The sequence below is a fragment of the Pseudorca crassidens genome, chromosome 1 (assembly GCF_039906515.1).
Source record: "Pseudorca crassidens isolate mPseCra1 chromosome 1, mPseCra1.hap1, whole genome shotgun sequence".
NCBI classification, from domain to species: domain Eukaryota; kingdom Metazoa; phylum Chordata; class Mammalia; order Artiodactyla; family Delphinidae; genus Pseudorca; species Pseudorca crassidens.
The window spans coordinates 78,517,928-78,543,909 of record NC_090296.1 but is presented as its reverse complement, the minus strand read 5'-3'; the positions used below and the strand labels follow the sequence as shown (position 1 = coordinate 78,543,909).

Sequence of the window (25,982 nt, the reverse complement as noted above, 5' to 3'; positions counted from 1 at the left end):
CGTTTCTCACAGAGGGTGGTGGCGGGATAATAATCACACTGTAAAAATAACACCTGTATTTATCGATGCTTTATAGTTCCTATGGTGGTTTCACATGTACTCTGTCTCATTTCATCTTCATAGTGATGCTATACAGTAGATATTATTATTCCCATTTTACAGACAAGAAAGAAGAAGGCTAAGAGGAATTTAAAAACTTGCCCCAAATCACACAGAGATGTGGTGAAGCTAGTGTTCAAACCTAGGTCTTCTACCTTCAAGCACAATGCTCTTTCTGCTACATTCAGAACACTTAAAACACAAAAAGCAAACAGGTTTAACCAAAAAGGGTACATGTAGCCATGCTAGGAAGATTAAAGAGTGTGATTATGGCTCAGTATCATAAACGAAACCTCAGAAGTTTACTAAACCCTGCTGCTGGGGGATACAACTTAGTCTACTTCAAGTTCTTCTAAAGCCAATGAAATATGGAAAGAGAATTCACAAGTGGACAAGTTGGTCTAAACACAGAAAGAGCCTGGCTCACTTGGCTCCATCCCCTACTTCTACGGGGGGCCCCTTCTCATCAGCAAAGGGTTATTCTAACTGTGGCTCCATAATCTCAAAGGATCTTGGATTCTGCCGCAATGAAAGGGAAATGAAGGGATCACATCAACACCAACAATATCATCATGAGATGGGCCCTAGCGATGCTGTAATACTTAATGAGTTAAAGGCCCTACTCAAGGTTGTTAAGAATTTTAAGGTACGGTTCCTGTCCCACTAAAGCATCTTGGTCTCATAAGCTTAGAGCTGTTGTTGTCATGTGTGCACACGTACACGTGTGTGTGTTCCTAAATATCTGCTGCTCTAGAGAAGACCTATAGAAGTAAGAGTTAATAATACTTAACCCACACTTCCGTCCAAATCCAACCACCACCATCTCTCTTTTACCTGCATGTAGCTCAGAGACATTGCTTAAAAATAGGAGACGAAGCATTTCTTTCCAAATACCCACAGGAGAGGTCATATCCTGATAATGGTCTTGAGATAGAAATGCCTGATAACTCGTCCTACTCTGGTGTTAGGTTTAGAAGATGGTCTGTGCCAGGGTAACCTGAGATATAGATTCTTACTCCTCATCCTGTATGTTTAGGAAAGGGTCCATCAAAACACCTAAGACATCTATGTACTGAAGAAGTAAGAGGACCCAAATGAAATGGAGAATACATTATGGCGCAGGGAACAAAAGATGAGGAAAAGATACAACACCCTCCATATTAGAGCACAGAAGTTTCTTCATGGACACTTCAGTTATAGGCCTCACAAAAGAGTGACAGAACCGTGAGCAAGATGAGAGGAGGCAATGTAAGGGCAGGAGAAAGACTTTGAGGGACTGTGTGTGTGTGTCTGCTGTGGAGGGTTGCTGAGGTGGAGGACCGCAAGGAAAGAAAGCAAGGTACTAGCTCATAGATCGGGCTCTCCATTCACGAGAGCAGGAAAACACAAGAGGCCCTCAAATGTCCTTCTAAGTCAACCGGTCCAAAGGAGGGAAACAGGCTGTGAGTGGGAGCATTTAATTTCCAGTTCTTTGGAAATTGAACAGAAAGGGCTAGGTTCAGTGGGCTTAGGGACCACAATGGGAAAACCCTAAAAGGGGAAGCAGTCTTGAGAGAAAAAATTTAATCGCAAAGTACCATACAGCTGTTTGTTTAAAAAAAAATTATTTGTTTATTTTGAAGAGGAACACGGTAATTAAATATCAAGATTTATAAAAAGTCTACATAGTACCTTTGAACCCCATCCATCCATTTTCTATCCACGACAGCAATGAAGCTCTTTGATTATTTTCAGGAGTAACATTCTAAATATTTACCAACAGACTGAACAACTGAACAGAACAGACAATGTGCCCGGCTGTTATGGTAAGAACCAGCTGAATATCAGCCCTACGTCAGTTTTGTATTTGTCGTTAGAGATTTTTGTTAAGTAGTATCCATTTTCCCCTCCTTCTTTAGTTAAATAGTAATATGTCTACTCTTCTCACTCTCGCTTTTTCCTACTTAAAATATGTTAGAGTCTTCCATGTCAATATATACTTTCCTCATGTTTTTTTTAAACAGATGCTTAGCATTCCATCATGTAGACATACCCTAATTTGATAATTCCATCATTGACGGTCACTTAGGTTGTCTTCAATCTTCCACTGTTACAAACGTCACAATATGTAACATGGTACATAAATCATTTTTCATGTGTGAGCATATCTGAGGGTAGGCTTTGAGAAGTAGAACTGCCAAGTCAAAAGGTATGTGCATTTGTAACTTAGATACTGCTAAATTGACCTCCACGCAGACTGTAACAATTTACACTTTCACAGGCAATGTAGAAGAGTGAAGTCTATGCTACCATACTGCCAATAGTCTGTTATCAAACTTTTGTAATTTTGCCAATCTTGGATGTGAAAAAATGGAATTTCAATGTAATTCATTTTGCATTTCTCCCATTTTGAGAGTGTTATCTTTTCATATGTTTAAAAAGCAGCTTCTGTCACTGTTCATATTATTTGTCTTTTTTATGGGATGTTGGTCTTTTTTCTTAATGTCTAGAAGGTCTTATATAGAACATAGATTGAGCTTTTGTCTATGAAAAGAGTTGCAAATTTGGGGCTATGACAGATTTTATTATTTTAAGGAAGTATGTGTTAGTTAACATGTTATTGAGCTTTTAAATGAAGAATGGAAGTTGAATTTTGTTGCATGCACTTTTTAGCATCTAAAGAGATAATCATCTGAGTTTTCTTGTTAGAGATGTTAATAGTGATGAATTATATTAACAGAATTCGCTATATCATATCATCTTTACATTCTGAGAATAAACTTCATTTGGTCTTAAACTGTGCTGTTTTATTTAGAATTTTAAAACTATAGTGAGACTGGTCTGTAGTTTTCTTTCTTTTTCGGGGGGCAGACAATCTTTTTCAGGTATTTATATCAGTAAAAAGAATTTAGACATTTTTCTTCTTTTTGCAAAACATTTCATTGGAGAGAAAGAAAAAGAGAACAAAAGTTACTGAAAAGACAACTTATTGGATGCTTGGCCAAAAAGAAAAATTGAGTAGATCGGTGCTTTGTGACCACCTAGAGGGGTGCGACAGGGAGGGTGGGAGGGAGGAGATATGGGGATATATGTATATGTATAGCTGATTCACTTTGTTATAAAGCAGAAACTAACACACCACTGTAAAGCAATTATACTCCAATAAAGATGTAAAAAAAAAAAGACTTAAAGGGGGTTGAGTAGAAAGGAGAAGAGAGGAAAGGAGGAGGCGAAAAGGGGGGAGAAGCAGAGAGGGAGAGGGGGAGGGAGAGGAGAGAAAGGGAGAGGAAAGGGACAGGGGGGAGGGAGGGAGGAGGGAAGGAGGGGAAGTGAGTGGGAGAGGAGAAGATAGAGAAACTGATGGGGGGGGCCAATATGTGCTCTTGACAGAAATTTGTGGGAAAGAAAAACTGATTCAAACTAAATCCTTTCAGATAAGAGTCTACTTAATAAGCCTCTGATAAGATGGCTTTCTCCACCTTCCAAGGATTACTGCTCTGTTACTTCAGTGACCTGGAAATCACAACAGATTATCTTAACTCTCGGCCATCTGATGTTATTTGGAGCCATCCCTGCTGGTACTTTTTTGAGTAGTGATGTATATAAGAACTCATTTTGGCCCATGTAGAGTGTGTGTTCCCCCAGCCACAGTTCTTCCTTCCACAAGTTCTGTAAAGAATGTAAGAATTATTTCCTTTCACAGGTCGCGCTGTCCAGATCAATGACCTGTCCTGATCTCTGTCATCTTAAGGCGTGAATATGGTGACTCAGATGGTTTTCTTTCTACATTCTGGGGGTTGAAGTGATCACCTAATAACCTGCTCTTATTCTACAGTTTATAGAGGTTCAATTACAGCCTTTATCAATCTACTCTGAGCTAAGTATTTATGAAGAATGGATTTATGTATATCTGCAACATAGAAAGATGCTTTGATATCCAGGAGACCTGACCACAGGCATGCACTGTAGACCAAAGATGCATCTTACCACATTCTGGCACAATTTACCAATACTAAAAAGGATTTACACAGGAAACCCATGTGGCGGGGGGGGGGGGGGCGGGGAAGCCTGCAGGCACTTTACAAGACTCAGGTTGTTTGTTCATTAATTAAAAAAAAAATTATTAACACCGATTATGGGCCAGGCTAAGCCTCTATTATGTTGAGACAACAAGAAAATGCATAGGACCAGACTGACATAGTCCCAGCTATCACGAGGTATGCAGCTACATAGATAATTCTTTTTGCATTCAACGGGCGAAATCGGAGTTATTGTTTTTTTTAAGCTTGGTAAATCTATCTACTCACTTTTTACTAGAAAACTGTTTCTTGATATTAAGAATATCTTTAATCTCAGCCGGTCAAAGAACCTCAGAAGAGAAATGAGGACTAACATGGCTTATTCAGATTTACTTTGATTTGGGTCCACTCACGGATGCTAAGTAAAACTAATGGAGAATGAGATAAGGCCAAGTGTGGGACAGTGTTGGTATTGGAACCAGGTTAGGTTCCAGCCCTCCCTGCCAAAGCTATAAATACAAATGACCAATTTAACAGCATGAAAAGACCACCCTAAAGATCTATACCTGGGATCTAATCAGTTGTTCTGCGCCTTCTCTCAATTACAGGATCCCTGCCACGTTTATGGGGACTTTTAATGCGAGCATCACATTCTTGAAGGCCGTATCATTATGACCATGTTTGATCTGAGGGTGGAAAAACATGAGCTCAAATAATGCCTGCACAAGGTCACTCTGAACGGAGCTGTAAACTGGAATCAATAAGAGACTACTGTGGAAAAGAAAACCACGTCAGGGAAAGGGCTCAGATGCCATGAAGACTGCAACTCTGAAAAGGGGTGCCGTTAAAATTACTTTCGATTCTGCGAGGAAAGTGAAATTAGTTAAGAACAAGTTTTGTTAAGTAACACTATTTAAGGGCCTTTGGAGAAGGGAAGAATGATAAAAGACAGAAGGACAGGCACGTCATCTCCGCTTGAGTGTGGCAACAGGATATGATTTACATAAGAACATTAAATCGTCATGATGGTTAGAAGAACTGAACTGCAGCTCATATGAAAATCAGCCTAACCATGAATCAACTGAGTCACAACGCATGTGTATGACTTCTCAGGCGTAAAGAAGGCAATTGCTTAAGACTTTCCGAGTGATGGGCCCCTAACTGAAAACTGGCTTTCCTGCTAAATACTATGGAAGTACAGAAGTATCTTTTCTCATTTATGATTATTATATTATACCCTGTGCTCAGATACTCCACAACTTCTCATTCTCTACCCCTTCTTTGGGGTATCTCATTCACTTCTATGACTTAAACTGCTATCCTCTATAAAGTCTCACCCAGCACTCTCCTATGAGCCCAATATTCTACCCGTGTGTCTCAAATGTATGTCCAATCAACGTGCCCAAAGTTTACGTCATTGTATTCCATCCCAAATGGGTCCTCCACATCAGTATCCAGCCAGTTATTTGAGCGAGGAAAAGGAGAGTTATCCTTTTCTCCGCTGTTTTTTTACTTCTCATAGGTCATCTAGTCCTGTAACTCCAAAAAGCTTTACTGATAGGTCCCTTCCTTTCTTATTTTTACTGTGATTGCTTTTGCTCAAGTTCTTACCATCATTTGCCTGGACTGCTGTAGGAGAGCTTGACGGACTGGATTCCAGTCTTTTACTGTCCCAACTCTTCTTTATATTGTCTTAGTTATAATGTATTTCTTTTTTTAAATGTATTTTTATTTGTTTATTTTGTTTTATTTTTGGCTGTGCTGCACGGCTTGCGGGATCTTAGGTCCCCGACCAGGGATCGAACCTGCGCCGTTGGCAGTGACAGTGTGGAGTCCTTCCTAACCACTGGACCTCCAGGGAATTCCCTATAATGTATTCCTTAACAACAACAAAAAGCAAAATGATCCCAACACACCAACATCACAACAAACAAATCGAATGTGAGCATGTCGCTCCCATACATACTATTTTTCAAAGGCTCTCAGTGGCCTGTAAGACAAAGTTCAGATTCTTTAGCAAGTCACATTGTGACCCTCCTCTCCTTTTGGGTCTTGTGTTCTTTCCATACGCCCTGTGATATAGCTACACCAAGTCTCTTGCCATTCCCCAAACACGTCATGTCTTTCATCCTGAGCTCTGCAGTGTTTTCCTCTGCCTGGAATGCCCTTTATAACTTGTCTGCTGAGAATTCCTAACCTTAAATTTCCTCATCTGGACAACAGGGTGATAATAGTGTTTACTTCAGAGAGTTGTCATGAAGACAAAGTAAAATGAGCTGTTCCCCAAGGTGCCTGGTATATAGAAGCAACCACCAAATGTTCGCAGTCATTGTCAGTGCTTGTCATTGACATCACCGTCATCTTTGTTTTTTTCAGATCTGAACAAAAACATCTCCTTTGCTCAAAATCTTCCCTGACTTACCTGGAAGTGTTAGTCATCCCTCCTCTCTGCTCCTATACGCCTAATTACAGTACCATCTTACATCAATTTCGAAATGGATGGAATTTTCATCGTTTAGCATCTCTGACACTGGGGTCCCTCGTGTCGTCTATGACGTGTCATGGTTTAATCGGCAGCAATTTCTGTTTCTAAGTAGTACTTGGAATAATGGTGTTTCTTATGAGTGGCATATTAGATGACACCTACACTCACGATAACTGCCATAAAAACTTGATTATCCAGAGTGGGTAATGCACATTTATAGATGAGAAATCTCACATTTTCTATGAATCCGTGAACCATCTCCATAAAAATAAGGGACTACTACTTGGAACTCTACAGTAGGCAAGAGCTATTTCATTTGTATATACTGCAGTGTAGCAAGGCACCGCCTCCTGAACCACAGAGGCGTAGCCTGATGAAGTAGCCTGCCGCCACCTCCTTCAGGTAAGCGCCCCTACCTGAGAGCCAAACAACGGCCAGACCCAGAGCAAAAGTGGGGAGGGGCTGGTGTGTGATACTGGGTCCCAATAACCCAGGATTTAAGCTGAGAAGGTAAAGCGATAACGTGGAGAGGAAAGTGCAGGAATGTGATGGGAAAGGCCAAGGGATCTTACTTCTAGACAGCCCTGTCCAATAGAGCAACAACGCAAGCCACAGATATAATTTTAGATGTTCTCGTGGCCGTGCTTAAAAATGAAAAGAAACAGGTCAATTAAGATTAATATTATATTTTACTTATTTAACCCAATATATTAAAAATACTATTTTACCATGTAACCAATATGAAAAAAGCAGAAATAAAATATTTTGCGTGTTTCTTGGTACTGTCTTCAAAATCTGGTGTGTGTTTGATTTGTGCAGCACCTCTCCGTCTGGATTAGCCACGTTTCAACTGCTCAGCAGCTGCATGTGGCCAGTGCCTGACACACTGGGCGGCACAATTCTAGACTGTTCTTTGACCAACTCAGTTAACTAATGAGTCAACAGTAACACAGGTATTTCAACAGTGGCTCTCTTCACCACATGACATTGGCACTGTTTAAGATTTATTTTTATATTTTAAAATTCAGTTTAGAATAGTAATTTTCCTCCAAATTCTTTTTGTGTCTCATTTTGGCTGACTTTGTTTTAACCATAATTTGAGGCTATTCCTATGTCCTTCCCATCTTCCCTTCCCTCTGTTGGTTAACGGAGAGGTGACTCCTTTATTCAATTACAGACCTTTCCCCAGTAAGACGGTCCTTGAGAGAGGGACGAGGGGTCTGTGGCTCATCTTAGGATCGCCAGCGTCTGTCACAGTGCCTGACACATAGCGGGCTCTGACGAAATACCTTTGAATACCCATTAAGAGGTGAACTAAGCTTGACAATAGTGGTTCTCAACCTGGGCTGCACATTGGGGTTACGTGAGGAGTGAAAAAAAGAAATGCTGATACCTGGTCCCACCCCTAGAGATGCTAGTGGTAGGTCTGGAATTTGGCCCGGGTGTTGAAAGTTTTAAAATCTCCCCGAGATGATCCTAGTATGCAGCCAGGGTTGAGAACCACTGCTCTAGGGCTTTCTTAGAACAGCTTATTGTGGACACATCCTTGCTTTCCTGACTCAAGGTCCAGTTTGCCTCAACTCGATTCCCTCCCTCAGAACAGATCACACTTTCTTAAGAAACTTGGTAGAGAAGAAGCTAAAACAGAACTTCCAAGAGTGATTTGCAAATTCCTTTTCCAAGGCATCAAAGATTTTCAGTGTTCTAAATCTCTTTGTATTTATCTTCTTCCAACAAAAAGAAAAAATTTCACAACGTAAGTGTTTTAAAATGTTAGCTAATTTGAAGAGAAAGGATCCTAAGGCCATTACAGTATATGAGCCAATAATACCCAGACATAATCATTGCAGAATTTTCTAGATATAGAATAATAGCAATTAAATATAGAAATGGATAGCCGAGATAATGGAAGCAACCTAAATGTCCACTGACAGATGAACGGATAAAGAAGATGTGGTACATATATACAGTGGAATGGAATATTACTGAGCCATAAAGAAGAATGAAATAATGCCACTTGCAGTAACATGGATGGACCTAGAGATTATCATACTAAGTGAAGTAAGCCAAAGACAAATATCATATATTGCTTATATGTGGAATCTAAAAAAATGATACAAATGAGCTTATTCACAAAACAGAAAGAGACTCACAGACATAGAAAACAAACTTACGATTACCAAAGGAGAAAAGCGGATGGGGAGAGGGATAAATTAGCAGTTTGGGTTTAACATATAACAAAATAGATAAACAACAAGGACCTACTGTATAGCACAGGGAACTATACTCAATCTGTTGTAATAGACTATAAGGGAAAAGAATCTGAAAAGGGATATATATATTCACTGTGTTTTATATTCACTGAAACTAACACAATATTGTAAATCAACTAGACTTCAATAAAAATTAAAAAAAATTTTAATTTAAACAAATAGAAATGGGAAAAAGAAAGGAATGGAATTGAAATACACATGAGCCTCATTTCAAGTTCCCTATACATATATCAAAAGTAGAAATTATTAATCGGGGGTCAGCAAAGGGAAATATTTCGTGCGCTTCTTTAGGCCATTTAGGTTATATTTACATAAAATAATCATAAAGCAATGCATCTACTTTAATAAATCACATATAAAACCTAATTTTAGCCACATAACCCATAAGTGTTGGTATTACTATCTGCTCTCAAAATGATACTTGGTCTGATGGCATTATGGCACTACTTCCATCATATATAAGGTCCAGCTATGGCCAAGAGAGAATTCTGACTTCTGCTTCAACACAAATGAGACCTCATCCAGGAGGAGGGAGCAATGAACTCTGCACCAAGAGACCAGCTGGAATGAAGTTTCTCTGACTCATGGACTGAGAATTTCCCTGCCAATTTCCAAGGTGGTTTGGCCACACGTTACCCTGCTTAATGGTCTTTTGTTGATGGTGTGGTATCATGTAGCCTTGGTAATAAATAGAAACAGCATGCTGATATACCCCTAAAGGTTCCTACATGCATTTCCTCTGGCTTTCTAGCAAAGACAAAAGACCCCTCTAACTACCCCACACTTTTTTTTTTCTTTATTGAGATAGTATTGACATGCAGCATTAGATTAGTTTCAGGTGGACAACATAATGATTCCTTATACGTATATATGGTGAAACGATCGTCACAATAAGTCTAGTTAACATCTGTCAGCATGCAGACTTACACGTTTTTTTCTTGTAATGAGAACTTTTAAGATCTACTCTCTTAGCAACTTTCAAATATACAATACAGTATTATTAACTACGGTCACCATCCTGTAAGTCACGTTCCCCATGACCTATTTATTTTATAATGGGAAACTGTGCCCCACACTTATTTTTGTTTTACATCTAGGCTGAATTTGAGAAACCAGAATAGGAAATATCCAAAAGGCGTTAAACTTTCACGTTCACTACCAGGGCTCAACAAAAGTTCCCTAGTCCTGCCAAAACCATGGAGGCAGGAATATAACTCGGTAAGATTTTTAAGTCAGTACTGGGGCTCATGCGTATCACTTCCATCCGCTAAACCCAGAGGGCTGACGGTTGCCAAGTGATTGGATGTGTGACATTCACCTGGCCCCAATTTTCCTTCCTGAAAAGAATGGAAAATACAACACAAGTTTCCAAATTGCTACACTCGTAAAACCAGAAAGATAATCACCATCCGCCTGCACAACTGCATAAGCCTTGCATGGACGTCGTCTGTCAGTTAACAGGGACTGAGGATCCTCTTGGGATCCGTGCAGAGACAAAGAGAGAAAGGCTTCTCTCGCAAAGTTTACAGACACAGGACAGGAGTGATGTTAAAGGATTTAGAATCTCACAGCAGATTTAAAAGGTGATACAAAGGTTACAGGACAACTCCATCTAAGTTGAGTACGGCTCCACCATGGGAAGACGGTCTAATGGAATCGTCCGCTAGTGCTCAGGCGGGATGCACGGGGCGGTGGGTGTCAGAGAAAGACGGAGAAAGGAAGGACGTTTCAGAACGTCCCACCTCCTACCTTTCTGGAAGAACTCTTTGAGTCTGTCCTTGAACGGCTGCAGATACTCCTTTGGTGACTCCTTACACACCACTGCCATCTGTTTCTCACTTGCTGTGAAGAGAAGGGGGCAGTTAGACTTCCTCGAGAACATGGGTTTGCTGAACTTGTGCTCTATGCTCTACGCTTGGGTATTAATACTGCAAAATTCTTATGCATCATCGTTTATCCAAATTACAGGGGAAAGAGCAGAAACAAACAAATAATTAGCTCACTTTACACCTTTCTTCAGGAACAGGGAAATGCATCACCTTCAAGTTTTGTTTTGTTTTGTTTTTTTTTTTTAGAGACACGGCAAAACCTCTGACTTGGGACAGGTGAAGTACTCTGCTTTTGGTCTCTCCAAAATAGAGCCAAGAACTATTCAAGGACTAGTTCTAGGGAATTAAAGGCCCAGACCCTCTTCAGATTCAAACTCTAAAAGTGGAGCTTAAAATAGATTTTGCAGAAATTCTCACCAAACTGGCGATTCCTCAAAGTGACACCCACATCCCAGCATGAGAACTAACCCCAGGTTAGGGAGGACCGAATCTCTCTTCACTCCCGTTCACCGCCCCTTCCCATTAACACGTGTGAAACATTTTGTACGTAATTTACTTCAGACAGGATATCTGGAATTTACAAGAGGTTGCTTTTTTTTGATAATCAGGCCGCCTCAAATTAGATAGTTCTGACTTGGTGACATGGAGGCCACAATAAACCGTCATAAAAAGCAGTTAACCCAGGCAAGAGGCATTTTCTCAAGGTTTCTGTATGTTTGTGCCAGTGGCAGAAATGCATTGGGTAAAAAAAGGCTTCATTTCTCCAAAGCTAGAGCTGAGTCGTGATCACTTTTGTCTGTTGATCATGGCCAGAAATTACTGACATGTCCTTATTCAAGAGAATATATTAAAGCATTAGATTTTCGCCCGGAAGTCATGCCACCTGCTCCCAAAAATAGAGAAAGATATATTCTTGGAGGAATTTACAGAAGCACAGAGGTAAGGCATTTTGGAAGAAGATGGTTAGAAAGGATTCCTTTATTTACGTTGGGAAATTTGTATACAAGAACTTGGTGTTTCCAAAACTAGCACCCCAGAATGTTTACTATGTAAGGCAATCCACAAGCACGTCAGCACTGAAGCACAAACAAGGCAAAAGAGGTCACTCAAGGGTCCCTCGGAATTAGCTGCCTGACACTTTCTCTTACGATACTGCCAACTAGATTGCGGAAATACTAGGCATCTCTGGGAGACTACCAGATTGTGCTGAAGATGAAAGCATGATGTGACGGAACTCTGTCAAGTTCAGCATCAGCTACATTCCCAGAATCAGCTCCGGGGATTCCCACCTGAGATCACGAGGCTGATCACAGGACACAAGGGCCTAAGTTTAGGCTCTTCCTATTGACAATGTTATTTTCCAAAAGTTTTTAATAGACCTTATTTTGAATATCTGTGATTAACTATTCTGATAACCATACTGGTGCTATCTAGGAAACCCCGTCCATTGGGACACAAAGACTCATTTCTTTTTTTAAAATGATCTATCTTACCTGGAACAAATTCCTTAAAACCAGCCAAAACCATCATTTCAAAACACTCCTTTCCCCCCCCCCGCTACGTTTTTACCTTTATTTTTCAGTGTATTTGTCCTCTCTACAATGACTACTTAATAATTTTCTACTATTATCAGATTTCCCTTTACCTCTTTCCTAGTAGATGGGCCTGTGGCCAAACGATAAGTACCTCCCTTCCCACCACTATTCTGTTCTCAAAATAATGGCTTTGGGCTAGAGTGATATCAAGGACAGAGAGGAGAGGGACAGGGTATATAGAGCTGGAATCTATTTCGGAGGTAGGACAAATTGCTGACGCAGTCGATGTAAAGTTGAGGGAGAGGAAGGATGAACAAGGTGTGGCTAGGAGTGCCATTTACTGAGATGGGGGAGAGGTGAGTGTATTGGTTTTTTTTGTTCTGTTCTTTTCTTTTGTTTTAAGGGAGAGGAGATCAAAAGTTAACTTTGAAACTTGTTTTCCCTGGTCTCTGCGAATTACAAGGCAAGATCATCCAGTGAAAACAAAGAGGGAAAGGTACACAAAAAAGATGAAACTCTTAATGGGTTCTCGTTGCTCATTCAACTGAATTCAAACTCCCAGGCCTGACATTTAAGGCCTTTTCCATGATGGTACCATTCTACCTTTCAGTTCTATTTCCCCATATATTTGACCGATGAAATCAAAATTATGCGATGTTTCCAACTTATATAAACCAGTGTTCCCAGTTCCATGCCTTCATTCATGGGGTTCTCTGCCCATCCTGCTCTCATCCCAAACATACCTTCTACCGCATTTGACAAAGTCCTGTTCATCCTAAAAAAGTTTCTCTGAGATGCAGCCACCACCATAAAACCTTTCCAATCCAAAGATTTTGCATCTTTCAAACATCTACCTTCCAGAGAGCATTTATGTTTTACCTTTAATTATATTTAGTTGTGTATTTCTATTAATCCCTGCAAAGCCATTATGCAGGATTCATTTACACATCTCCAAACTTCTCCAGAGACCTCCATGCATACCTGGCCAAAGCAACAGATCTCCTCACCTTAACTAGCTTCTTGTGCAGAGGAAGGTGGAAAAAAAATTAGCAATGTTGACCCAGACTCCGAGCGGGCTCTCCAGGGGTGCAGTATGACCTCCTTGTCTCTTTACTCTTTTCCCTCCTTCCCAGGAAGGTACATCAAGGGGTCCTAGTCTCTTCATTCACAAACCCTGTGACTGTCCCAAGCTGATGTGAAAGGGCTCAGTGTATTTTAAAGACCCTCCCCACCCCATAAACATCCACCACTTCATGCTGCAAGGCACAAGAAGGTCATTCTCCTGACTGAGCAGTTATGACAGCAGGCCTAGAAGCAGGAGACTGGTCAGACACACTTTGGAAGAGGCCTGCTTTCAAGAATCTACCGTTTTCAATGAACTTTCATGACCACATAAGCTTTTCTGATGATATCCAGCCATGATTCTGAGAACACAGGAAGCCATATTTATTCTCACGATATAAATTGGGAGAGGCCTTTAAATTCTTTAGCCCTCTACTACATTCAAATTCCAACAATTCCGTTTATAGAGAACTATTTTTCACGAACACAAATAATATATGGTGAGGCCTGCATTTTGGTAAGAGGACATCCTTGAAGCCCTGACAGTAATGTCTTCAAGGTTACTTCTCCCTAGCAAACGCAAAGCCCAAGGCAGAGCTTCTTCTCCTAAATACACAAGCGAAGCCTCCACCTCTGCCTGAATTAAAAGGGTTGATCACTGCAGCTCTCCCTTTGTCTCATCTGTGCTGCCAGGCCCATGGGGTCCATCAGACTGCCCAGATTTTATGAGGCCAGGTAGTGGTGTGGCAAAGGGCTCGTGCTTGGATCGAGACCTACCTGAGTGCAGGTGGGCTGTAGCTTTTCTCATCTGCAAAATGGGGACCCCCTCCCTCATAGGCAAGATATATGCATTGTGAGATAATGCATGTAAAGTGGTTTGCAAATTGCCTGGCACTAGCAGGTGGCGTCGTATTTATTATTTGTCACTTTTATGCCTTTGGTTGAAACGTGTCATAGCCAGAACAGCAAGAGAGTCATGGCTAGGGATTACGTGCTACAAATTCTACACTCTTATTTTAAAAAATATGCCCCAGTGCAAATCTTCTGTTTGGAACAAAGAGATGATGTTTTTTGTTCCCTTGCTGACGGTTCCACCACCCACTCTGAGAATTCAAGGAAGAAACTCCTGGAGAAAGATGAAGCAAAATGTGAAGCAAGTGTCCTGGGCCTCCGAGCTTCATGGTTTTGAAATAAGAAACACTGAAACCAGCGCAAAGGAGAGCAGCTCCCCTGCTGTGCCCGAGGCCCTCTCTGCACCCCAACGGGCACAGCCTCCCATGTGGCCTGTTACAATTAAACTTCTCCACACGATCAAAGCAGAGGGCTGCCCTCTGACTGACTGAGCACAGTCGCACATTCAATGGCCAAGCAGCTTGCCCGCTCCAACTTACTAACTTGGCTTATCCAGGATGCATTCTAGCAGACAAACAGGAGACCTGAAGACTAATTAACAATGACACTGGAGACTGGCAGTGCATAAAGGAAAGAGGTCCCTGACAAATTCCCAATGTCATTAATTGTCCAACCAGAAGATGCTTATGCAATATTGCTAGACCACCAAGGTTGCCTCAGACACAGGCTGTGCCAGGAGTTCCAATGTGAAAAGCCAAAGTCACCCAGGTTCTTTTTCTCTCTCCTTTTTCTATTAAATTTGACAGAATTAAAGTACATATTAATTCCTGAAGTTAGTTACTAATAGGTGATCATTGTGAGAGATGAAATATTGAAAACTAATACATAATAAAATAATTGACACTAAATTGAGAGTATTCTCATTTAAAGGCTAAGAGCTTGTGAAGCATTTAAAATACAGCATATAACATATAGCCAATACTTTATAATAACTATAAATGGAGTATAATCTTTAAAATTGTGGGTCACTACATTGTACACCTGAAACTTATATAACACTGTACATCAACTATACCTCAATGAAAAAATTTAAAAAATAGCTTAACTGCTTGTGAAGCATTTTAGAGAAAGATATAGCTTTGAATGTTTTAAGATTTCAGATACTAGACTGGTTAGGTCATAAGTGGTTGTCTGTATTTTTGGTTTTTGACCTTTAAGAACAAGGAATAAAGTTTATTGAGTAACTGAAAAAGCATGGGTAGGTTATAAGGATACAGAGGCAGGGCCCAGATACAGTTCATCAAAATGTAATACATGTTTAACCATTTTAACAGCTCAAATGTGTATGCACATTTTTAGGAATATATGGCGCATGTCTCTTGCTGTACGAGTTGAAGGACCTATGGGCTTAGTAATGAAGTCAGAATACATTTTTAGAGAAAAGGAAAGATGTATCTAGGCTCTGCTTTTTAACTCTGGGATTCTCTCTTTTCTCCTCTGTTGACCTAATTCCTACCCAACCCCTCCATGGTTCTGTGCCAGTTCTACCTGTTCTTCAGTTTTATAAGAACTGTCCTTTCCCTGAGCGCCATGCTCAAAGGACCACCACAGAGGATTGCTGAAGCAACATAAAGAACTGAGAGGCTATGAACAACTATATGTCAATAAAATGGACAACCTAGAAAAAATGGACAAATTTCTAGAAATGTACAATCTCCCAAGACTGAACCAGGAAGAAACAGAAAATATGAACAGACCAATTACCAGTAATGAAAGTCAGTCAATAATAAAAAATAATTCCCTTGGGCTTCCCTGGTGGCGCAGTGATTGAGTCCGCCTGCCGACGCGGGGGACACGGGTTCGTGCCCCGGTCCGGGAAGATTCCACATGCCGCAGAGCGGCTGGGCCTGTGAGCCATGGCCGCTGAGCCTGCGCGTCTGGGGCCTGTGCTCCGCAACGGGAGAGGCCACGACAGTGAGAGGCCCGTGTACCGCAAAATAAAATAAAATAAAATAAACCTTAAAAAAAAAAAATTCCCAGCAAACGGAAGTCCAGGACCAAATAGCTTCATGCATGAATTCTACCAAACATTTAGAGAAGAGCTAATATCTATCCTTCTCTATTACCCCCCACCAAAAAAAAAAAAAATGCAGAGGAAGGAATATTTCCAAACTCATTCTACAAGGTCAGCATCACTCAGATATCAAAACCAGACAAAGATATAACACACACAAAAAAATTACAGGCCAGTATCACTGAAAAACATAGATGCAAAAATCCTCAACAAAATATTAGCAAACTGAATCCAACAATACATCGAAAGGATCATTCACCATGATCAAGTGGGATTTATCTCAGGGCAAGGATTTTTCACTATCTGCAAACTGATCAATATGATACACCACATTAACAAATTTAAGAATAAAAACTATATCATTATTTCAACAGATGCAGAAAAAGCTTTTGACAAAATTCAACACCCATTTATGATAAAAAGAACTCTCCAGAAAGTGGATATAGAGGGAACATACTTCAACATAATAAAGGCCATATACTGACAAGCCTACAGCTAAAATCATACTCAATGGTGAAAAGCTGAAAGTACTTCCTCCAAGATCAGAAACAAGACAAGGATGCCCACTCTCAACACTTCTACTCAATATATTATTGGAAGTCCTCGCCACAGCTATTGGACAAGAAAAGGAATCAAAATTGGAGAGGAAGAAGTAAAGCTGTCACTGTTTGCAGATGACATGATACTCTACACAGAAAATCCTAAAGATACCACCAGAAAACTACCAGAGCTCATCAATGAATTTGGTAAAGTTTCAAGATACAAATTTGATACATAGAAATCTACTGAATTTCTACATGCTAACAGTAAACTCTCAGAAAGAGAAATTAAAGAAACAATTCCATTTACAATCACATGGAAAAGAATAAAATACCTAGGAATAAACCTACCTAAGGAGGTAAAAGACCTGTACCAAGAAAACTATAAGACACTGATGAAGAAATTGAAGACAACACAACAGATAGAAAGATATACTGTGTTCATAAACTAGAAGAATTAATGTTAAAACAATCACACTACCCAAGGCAATCTACAGACTCATGTAATCCCTAAAAAAAGGGCACTGTCCATAGAACTAGAACAATAACTTTAAAATTTGTATGGAAAGAGAAAAGACCCCAAATAGCCAAAACAACCTAGAGAAAGAAGAACAGAGCTGGACGAATCACGCTCTCAGACTATACTACAAAGCTACAGTAATCAAGACAGTATGGCACTGGCACAAAAACAGAAATATAGATCAATGGAACAGGACAGAAAGCCCAGAGATAAACCCACGCACATATGGTCAACTTATCTTTGATAAAGGAGGCAAGAGTATACAACAGAGAAAGGACAGTCTCTTCAATAAGTGGTGCTGGGAAAACTGGACAGCTACATATAAAAGAATGAAATTAGAACATTCTCTAACACCATATACAAATAAACTCAAAATGGATTAAAGACCTAAATGTAAGACCGGAAACCATAAAATTCCTAGAAGAAAACATAGGCGAAACATTCCTTGACATAAATTGTAGTAATATTTTTTTGGATCTGTCTCCTAAAGCAAAGATGTTAAAAGCAAAAATAAACAAATGGGACCTAATTAAAAGGTTTTGCACAGCAAGGGAAACCACTGACGAAACAAAAAGACAACCTACTGAATGGGAGAAAAATATTTGCCAGTGATATGACTGATAAAGGGTTAATATCTAAAATATATAAACAGCTCATACAACAACATCACAAAACCAAACAACTCAATTTAAAAAATGGGCAGAAGACCTGAATAGACATTCTTCCAAAGAAGAAATACAGATGGCCAACAGGCATATGAAAAGATGCTCAACATTGTTAAGCATCAGAGAAGTGCAAATTAAAACCACAATGAGATATTTCCTCACACTTGTCAGAATGGCAATCATCAAAAAGACCATAAATAACAAATGTTGGTGAAGATGTAGAAAAAAGGGAACCCTCATACTGTTGGCGGGAATGTAAATTGGTGCAGCCACTATGGAAAACAATATGGAGGTTCCTCAAAAAACTAAAAATAGAACTACCATATGACCCAACAATTCCACCCCTGGGTATTTATCCGAAAAAAACAAGAACACTTATTCTAAAAGATACATGCACCACAATGTTCATAGCAGCATTATTTACAACTGTCAAGATATGAAAGCAACCTAAGTGTCCATCAACAGACAGATGGATGAAGAAGATGTAGTATATATACAATGGAATTCTACACAGCCATAAAAAGAATAAAGTTTTGAAATTTTGCCATTTGCAGGGTATTATGTTAAGTGAATTAAGTCAGACAGAGAAAGACAAATACTATATGATATCATTTATATGTGGAATCTGAAAATATAAAACCACCTAGTGAATATAACAAAAGAAAGAAACAGACTCACGGATATGGAGAACAAGTTAGTGGTTACCAGTGGGGAGAGGGAAGAGGGGAGGGGCAATATAGGGGTAGGGGATTTAGAGGTACAAACTACTATGTATAAAATAAATAAGCTGCAAGAATATATATATATAGTACAACATAGGGGATATAGCCAATATTTTACAATAAATGAAATGTAACCTTTAAAGATTGTGAACCACTATGTTGTACACCTGAAACTTATATAATATTGTACATCAACTACAGTTCAATAAAAAGAACGTGATTTTAAAAAAAGAACTAAGAGACTAACACAAACTAAAGCAAATGTTTGTGTTAACGTCAATGGGGTTTATGGGAGAGATACAAATCAGGGTTAGATTATAAAGGGCATAGAACGCTAGGAGTTCATTCTAAAGAAATTCATTCAATAAATATATCAATTCACCAAATAGCTATTGCGTGCCAACTGTGTGCCACAAACTGTACTCGGTACTGGGGATACATCAGTGAAAAGAGAAAAAAGACTAAAACCTATGCCCTCAGACACTGTAGTGAATGGGTCACCAACAAAATTTCTTAATGGGAATGGCACATAGTAATTATTGTTTTTCCTAATTTGAACTGCACGCAAACATGTGAATTATATCCTTTCATACTGTATTTCAAGGCCTGTCTTTAGTAACAGCAGGACAGTATAGTGTTCTTCCTAGTGCTTTTCACATCAAGCAACACACACACACACACAGAGCTTTAAGTTTTCTGGACCAAAACATACGTTTAACAAAATAAATTTTAAAACAAATTCAGAAATCAAAATAGCAGTATTAGCATGATGAACCTACCCAATGTTTTTTCATGGTACTGGCCTGGAACTGAATGGTTAGGGGATTACATTAAATCCAATGTATTAAAATAGAAATAAAAAGGCGTTGATCTGGTTGCAATTCGGGGACTTCTATGGAGGGGGAAAATTCATACATAAAATCAGTAAAATATTAGGAATTTAAAAAATTTGCTTGTTAAAGGTTTGGCACAAATGAGAATGCTACTTTGTGGCTATATTCTGTATGCCCATTTTTTTTTAAGGCTACAAAAAGGAAGATTTCAACCCAATTTAAGTCAAAAACAAATGACAAAAACTGGAAATGGAAAGTGTCTATTTCATGTTCTTGGGTTCTGATGCTGGATATGGGGGGCATTTATGGCTTAGCATGGTGGGGTCGTGAGTGGTGTTATAGGAAATTCTGGGGCTAGGGTGGGGTGCAGGGCAAACAGAAAATCTACCCTAAAAAAGAATCCTGTATAGATTAGATTTCAAAGGGAACCAACTGCTAGATTCATTTTCTGCTAAACAGACCCCCAAAGCCCAAATTTCTGGGCTCAAATCAGACAACTGTGCATTAATGACCCTTGTGTGGACAACCTGTATGTATTCAAAGGTGTCTTCTCTCATTATCCTTTGTTTGGTGATTCCGTTGATATAACTGCCATGTCCAAATTATTCCTCCTAGTGACTCTATGCGTCCAAAGGCAAAGATCTGTAGTATCCAAGGTAGTCAAAAACCTTGAATGGGCAACTGGGTATTAGGAGTAAAGATATAGACCTTAGATGCACGGTACCTGGGTTAGAATGTTACCTCAGAATAACGTAGAGGCATAGATGGACTTACACACACCAGTGCTACTTTGTATCTGTACATGCACTGTGTCTATGCCTCAAAAGTCAATTAGAACATTATGCTAAGTGAAAGAAACCAGTCACAGGGGACCACACACCGTATGACTAAATTTGTACAACATGCGCAGAATAGGTAAATCTGTAAGATAAAAAGTAGAGTATGGGGTTGCCCAGGACTGGGGGAAAGAGGGGTAGAGAGATTAGGGGGTGAAGCGGTATGAGGCTTCTCTCTGGGTAATGAAAATTTTCTAAAATCGAGTGTAGTGATGGTTGCACAGCCCTGTGAATATAACAAAAATCACTGAATTGTACACCTTAAAAGGGTGAATTATATGGAATGTGCTTTTATCTCAATAAAGCTGTTAAAAAAAGCTAATTCAAAACTCTGAGCCTTAAACTGGAACTACATGAGCAGGTAAGTTAAGAATGTCCTATCTGTGCTTCTTCTATAAGGTAGAATCATTTTTCAAATCTTAGGTGCAGTTATGACTTCGGTATAACAGTTATAGTATTTATTAAACCATAATGTGAAGTGGAAAATGAGTTTGGAATACACCTGTACTTCAGAAATCAAATATATTAGTTTTCAGAAGGTACCAATAAACGTTATCAAAATGGAAGACCTAGTAAACAAATAATTGGACTTAAGAGAAATACAAGCAAGGCACTGAAAGAATTTGTTAACTTTTAATCAATTAAAACAAGAGCTTTGGTATGTTTTTAATTGTGGAAGACAGCTATATATATAGTACATAATATATACATGTATAGATCGAAAATTAATACATTAGAAAAATTTTCTCTGTGAACTACTCTTAATCTAAAGATACATCTATTTATTCTTAGTTTTCCATACTCTTTACGGCTTGGAAAGTTATTTCATACCTCTCTGACTCTCAGTTTCTTGATGTGTAAAATTTCATGAGGACTAAATGAGAGGTACATGAAAAAGCACTTTGTATACTGAGCAGTAAAATGCTACCCAAAATATTCTTTATCCGTTTAAAACATTCAAACAGTGCTAAGCCTAGCTAGATAACATACTGCACACGGCTTTATTCTTCCCGTTTCGTTTCCAAGAACAACGAAACAATAACAACCCCACAAATTCTTTGAACAAGTTGACTTTCCTAATATTTATGTGTTTAGTAAACATCAAATCACTATGCTATAAATAGTGTAATCTATTTCACAGCCAAACCATCTTTAAGAAATTGCCCATACTCACTTTTTCCGTTTCTCATTCACTACTTAATCCTGGACCCATTGAAATTTACTTCACCCCAATTCTGACACGGAAAAAACACCCTCATGTCACCAATGAATCTACCCTATTGTCACTGTCCTTTTTTAAAGAAAAAAAATCTCATTTTAGTTCACTGCCCAGCAGGATTCCACTCTGTTAAGCACTTTCCCTTCCTGAAACAGTCTGTCCCCTGGCTCTGGGTCCCGCATCCCTGGCTTTTCTCCTACCTCTGACTGCTCTGTCTCCTTTGCAGCCTCATCCTTCTATACTCTGCCATTAAATTTTCAAGTTCTTGAATATTTCTTCTCTTCTCATGCTTTGTCCTCTCACTAGACAATTTCCAGGTAAACATTTCAGTCACCACCTCTAGGACTATAACTCCTAAGTGTACATGTGTAGCCCATAGTTTCACCTCCGAAAGAGCTCTTGAGTCCATCACTCTCACCAGACTGCTGAGACACCTTCTTAGCTGTTCTTCCCACATCCACCCTTGCCTCCTCCTGATCTGTCCTCCACACTGGAGTCCAAGTCATCTTTATAACACACACACCTCTGATTATGCCACTCCCCTGCTTAAACCCACCAGGGGCTTCCACTGCTCTTAGAGACTAGCCCTTCCCTACACTCACTCCCTTCCCCTGCCACACTCTGCTCCAGTGGCCCTCTCTCAGATCCTCAAACATCATCAATTTCTTCCCATCATCAAGGCATTTTTTAGCCAGTGATATTTTCCTCCACGCCCTGGGTAACCAGGGCCTAGTTAGTGGTTAGTCATCATTTTCATCTCAGCTCAAAGGTCACTTCATTGGGACTGCTTTTTGACCCTCCACTCTATACGCGTGAGGTCTCCCCCATTATAGTCTCATAGCGTGGCATACTTCGCCTTCGTAACTATAAGATAATCTTCATGATTATCTGAATGTCTCCCTCATTAGGCAGAAGCAGTGTACTTTGCTTACTGTAACTTCCCTGGCATCTACTATGATGTCTAGCCCATACAAGATACTCAATGAATATTTGCTAAGTAAATGAACAAACTACTAAATAAACTACCAAATGAATACACTTACATGCAGGCAGTACAGATATTAGTGCCTGGATAGAATCTGTCTCTAGTATATACAGACACACAAAAATCCATCTTTATATGTAAAATGCACCTAGATGGATAGAGGCAGGGGCTGGGGAAGACACATGTGGACCGAATACCATGTCATTTTCATTCACATTCATTCAGATATGAGATACATGTTTTTTAAAAAAATTCAAAACCTCGATCCAGAATTCTTGGAAAGGGGATAGTCATTATTGGAAACAAAAATCTTTGATAAATTCTTGGAGCCAAACATCCCAAGAGCTCCAGATGAGGGCTTCAGGGAAATGAGATGTTGTCTTTCGTAACAGAGGAAGAGGAGTTTGGATCTCTCTCAGAAGGAGAGATGGATACAGACATTTATGGGTAGGATGAGAGTACAACTGAATTGGAGAAGTCTGGCTTCTGGGTCATTCCCGCAGCTTCAGTAGAGCCCCACTGAGCCCCACTGCTTGCTGCTGTGAGTGAGTGTGGCCTGTGAGTAATGAGGAGGGGCTGAATTTTACGCAAAGTTTGGACCTAGTGCAGAACAAAGACACCTCACAAGAAGGCATCCCTCCAATCCCCTTCCCTTCAAATCCTATGGACATCTTTGTTTTTCCACAGAGACGGGATTTTGGAGTAAGCTGCTCTTAGGTCACAGGAGACAGGGTGGCTTCTAGACCTACTATGCATCTTTACGGGTTATACATTCATGTATAGTCATACATTCAAAATATTGAGTATCTGCGTTGTGCAACTGGTAAACACTGGGGACAAATATTTAACCACACCTATCGGTCACCTCTCCTTTCAAAATGTTCATAAGAGTCTAATAACACAGACAGACAGGGAAATCAACAAACTGTAATATAGGATGGTGTCATGGGACACCAGGTAGGAGCTTCCAATTCAGATTGGAATCGGGAGGTGGGGCCCAGGGAAGGTTCTCCAAAAGAGATAACTTACGAGTTGAATTGCAAAGGTCAAGGAGGAGTCAGCCAACCAGCCCAGCATAATGAAGGAAGAGGGAAGTAGTTTCAGAAAGAGGAAATATGAGGAGGAAAAGTAAAGCGTTACAGATATGCATGGGTCATTTGGGATAAGCTAAATGGTAATAGGATGACTGGACCTCAGAGACACAGATCTTCTCTTTCCTGGATCTCTAGTGTCCTGATACAAAGGAACTGGATTAAAAGGAACTGGAACCACCTTGATTAGAGAAAGGACAGAAAATGCCATACAAGTAGAAGGCTTGTAATTTTACATAAAGTGGTCAGGAAAAGTCTCACTGTGAAGACATCTGACTGGAGACTTGACCAGAGTAACGGAGGGAGCCAAAGTAAGTCTGAGGAGGAAAATCAAGAGTGTGGATTTAGGACATGTTAAGTTGGAGATGTCAATTAGACACCCACATTATATATAAAAGCCTGCAGTCCAGGCTGCATGGTTGGGATAGAAATACACTCCAGGAGATCACAGGCATAACACTGGTATTTAAAGCCATGGAAGTAGATGAATTGCTAGGGAAAGAAGAGAAGAGGTTGCATGCAAGCAGTGGAGGAGAGGTCAGCAAAGGACAGAGAGTGAAACTGAGCAGGACCCTGTAGGGTTCCTGGGCATGGAAGCCTTTCTGTCTCCGTCCAGTCTCCATGACCTTCCCTGAGTTCAGAAGGGCAGATTTGAACAGGTGCTAAGCAGGGAAGGGAAAGGATGCAGAGACAAGGGAGGGGCAGCCAAGAAACAATAGTGCAGCCTTGGGGCAAGGTCCTGGTCCCTCAGGGATGCACATAACAATGTCTTTAAACTCTTTAAGATGTCAGCACTCCTCCTACCAGAGAAAGACCACCTGAGGCTACATTAAAGGAACCAGAGAAGCTCATCAAGAAGATTACCTGAGACCAGATTAGAGGAGGGCAGGCCCTGTACATATCCTAATCTTATTAGCAACTCCACCCCAGAACCTTTACTATAAAACTCATCAAATCCTCCCCGGTTGGGACATACAGTTTTTCCGGGGCATGAGCCCGCTCTGTCCCCCTTTGCCTGGCAAAGCAATAAAGGTATTCTTTTCTACTTCACCCAAAACCCTGTCTCCGAGATTCGATTAGGCACCAGTGTACAGAGGCTGAAATTTTGGCAGCAAGAATGAGCAGGAAAGTAGAAAATCAGGAGTGTGGAGTCACAAGATCCGACAGGAAACCATTACTGCAAGGAAAAGCAGTCAGCTCTGCGCAATACTGTTGAAAGGTCAAGCTGAAGACAGAGAAGGGACCACTGACTCTAGCAACAGGGAGGTCACAGGTCGTCTCAGAAGCAGTTTCAGGGAGTCGGGGGTGGAGGGAGGAAACTAAATAGGAGAGAGGTGAGGTAAGTGAAGACACATTCTATAGCCACTGGTTTATGAAGTTAAGCTAGAGAAACAAGAAAAATGCAAAACGGGGAAGATCCTTCCATCCACGAAGATAGTCGCTAGCGCTTCTCTGATCAAGAGTGGGTGCCCCTTTCCCCAGAGAAATGTTGTGTAAAAATAAACCCACCAGGAAGCTTGGGTCCAGGGGAATCCCATGATGCTGATTCACTTCACAGAGGGAGGCTGTCCAAGATCAAATTTACCTTAATGTCCCATGATCATGAGTATTCTCCATGAAAAAATTTAAGCAGAAGTGACAAGGCCAAGTGAGGACATGCCAACACGCTTTAGGACTTTTGGAAAGACTTGCAAAGCTGGGCCACTGACTACAGCCTTTGCACGGAATTGTCTCAAGCACTATTCAAAGGTCCCTCCTATCAAACATCGCAGCCGAGTCAGAATTTCCACTGTGATGATTATGTGGTCATAGATGCTGCCTTGGCCTGTGAGACATTAGCATGAAAAATATTCATTAATCACCTACCCATGACTAGGCCTAAATATAGATGGATTGGGTGTGCTTCGTTATAGAGTGTTAAGTGATCCATCCATTTCTCTGAAAACAACCCTTCCCGTGGTCCCCATGAAAAGCGCCACCATTAGAAGCCTTCCCTTGAACTACAGATGCTACCTCCAGATCTCTTTAGAAATGCATATACATATATTAGCCGAGAAAGCAAACGTTATCAAACAAAAATTTGAGAGGGTAGATTTCAAACAAGAGACAGGGAAATTGCGTTACAATGGAAGAAAAAGGTTCTGATCTCTAAGTAGACGGTCTAGTGGGAAGCCTTGGGCAGGCAGCAAACATGAAGTTGCTGAGCATCTGAAAGGGAAGGGAACTCATCCTGGGGAGGAGAGCAGCAATTAACTTCTCTGAAGTATTATGAGGGTGATACACGTAAAGAAACGCAAAACACACTTACAAAAAAAGTAATAGGAAAAAAATCAATCATGGTACCATGACCAGAACAGCCACCATT

At 40.2% G+C, this 25,982-nt stretch overlaps 1 protein-coding gene across 5 annotated transcripts in view; it reads right to left on the bottom strand.

The window, feature by feature from the left end:
* FMN1 (formin 1) overlaps positions 1-25,982 on the bottom strand; it is a 444,603-nt gene that overhangs the window by 98,309 nt on the left and 320,312 nt on the right. For all 5 annotated transcript variants that reach the window (XM_067742229.1, XM_067742240.1, XM_067742249.1 and 2 more), the window contains one exon: positions 10,605-10,697. In XM_067742229.1, coding sequence (XP_067598330.1) covers positions 10,605-10,697 — 93 coding nt within the window. The remainder of the gene's footprint in view (positions 1-10,604; positions 10,698-25,982) is intronic.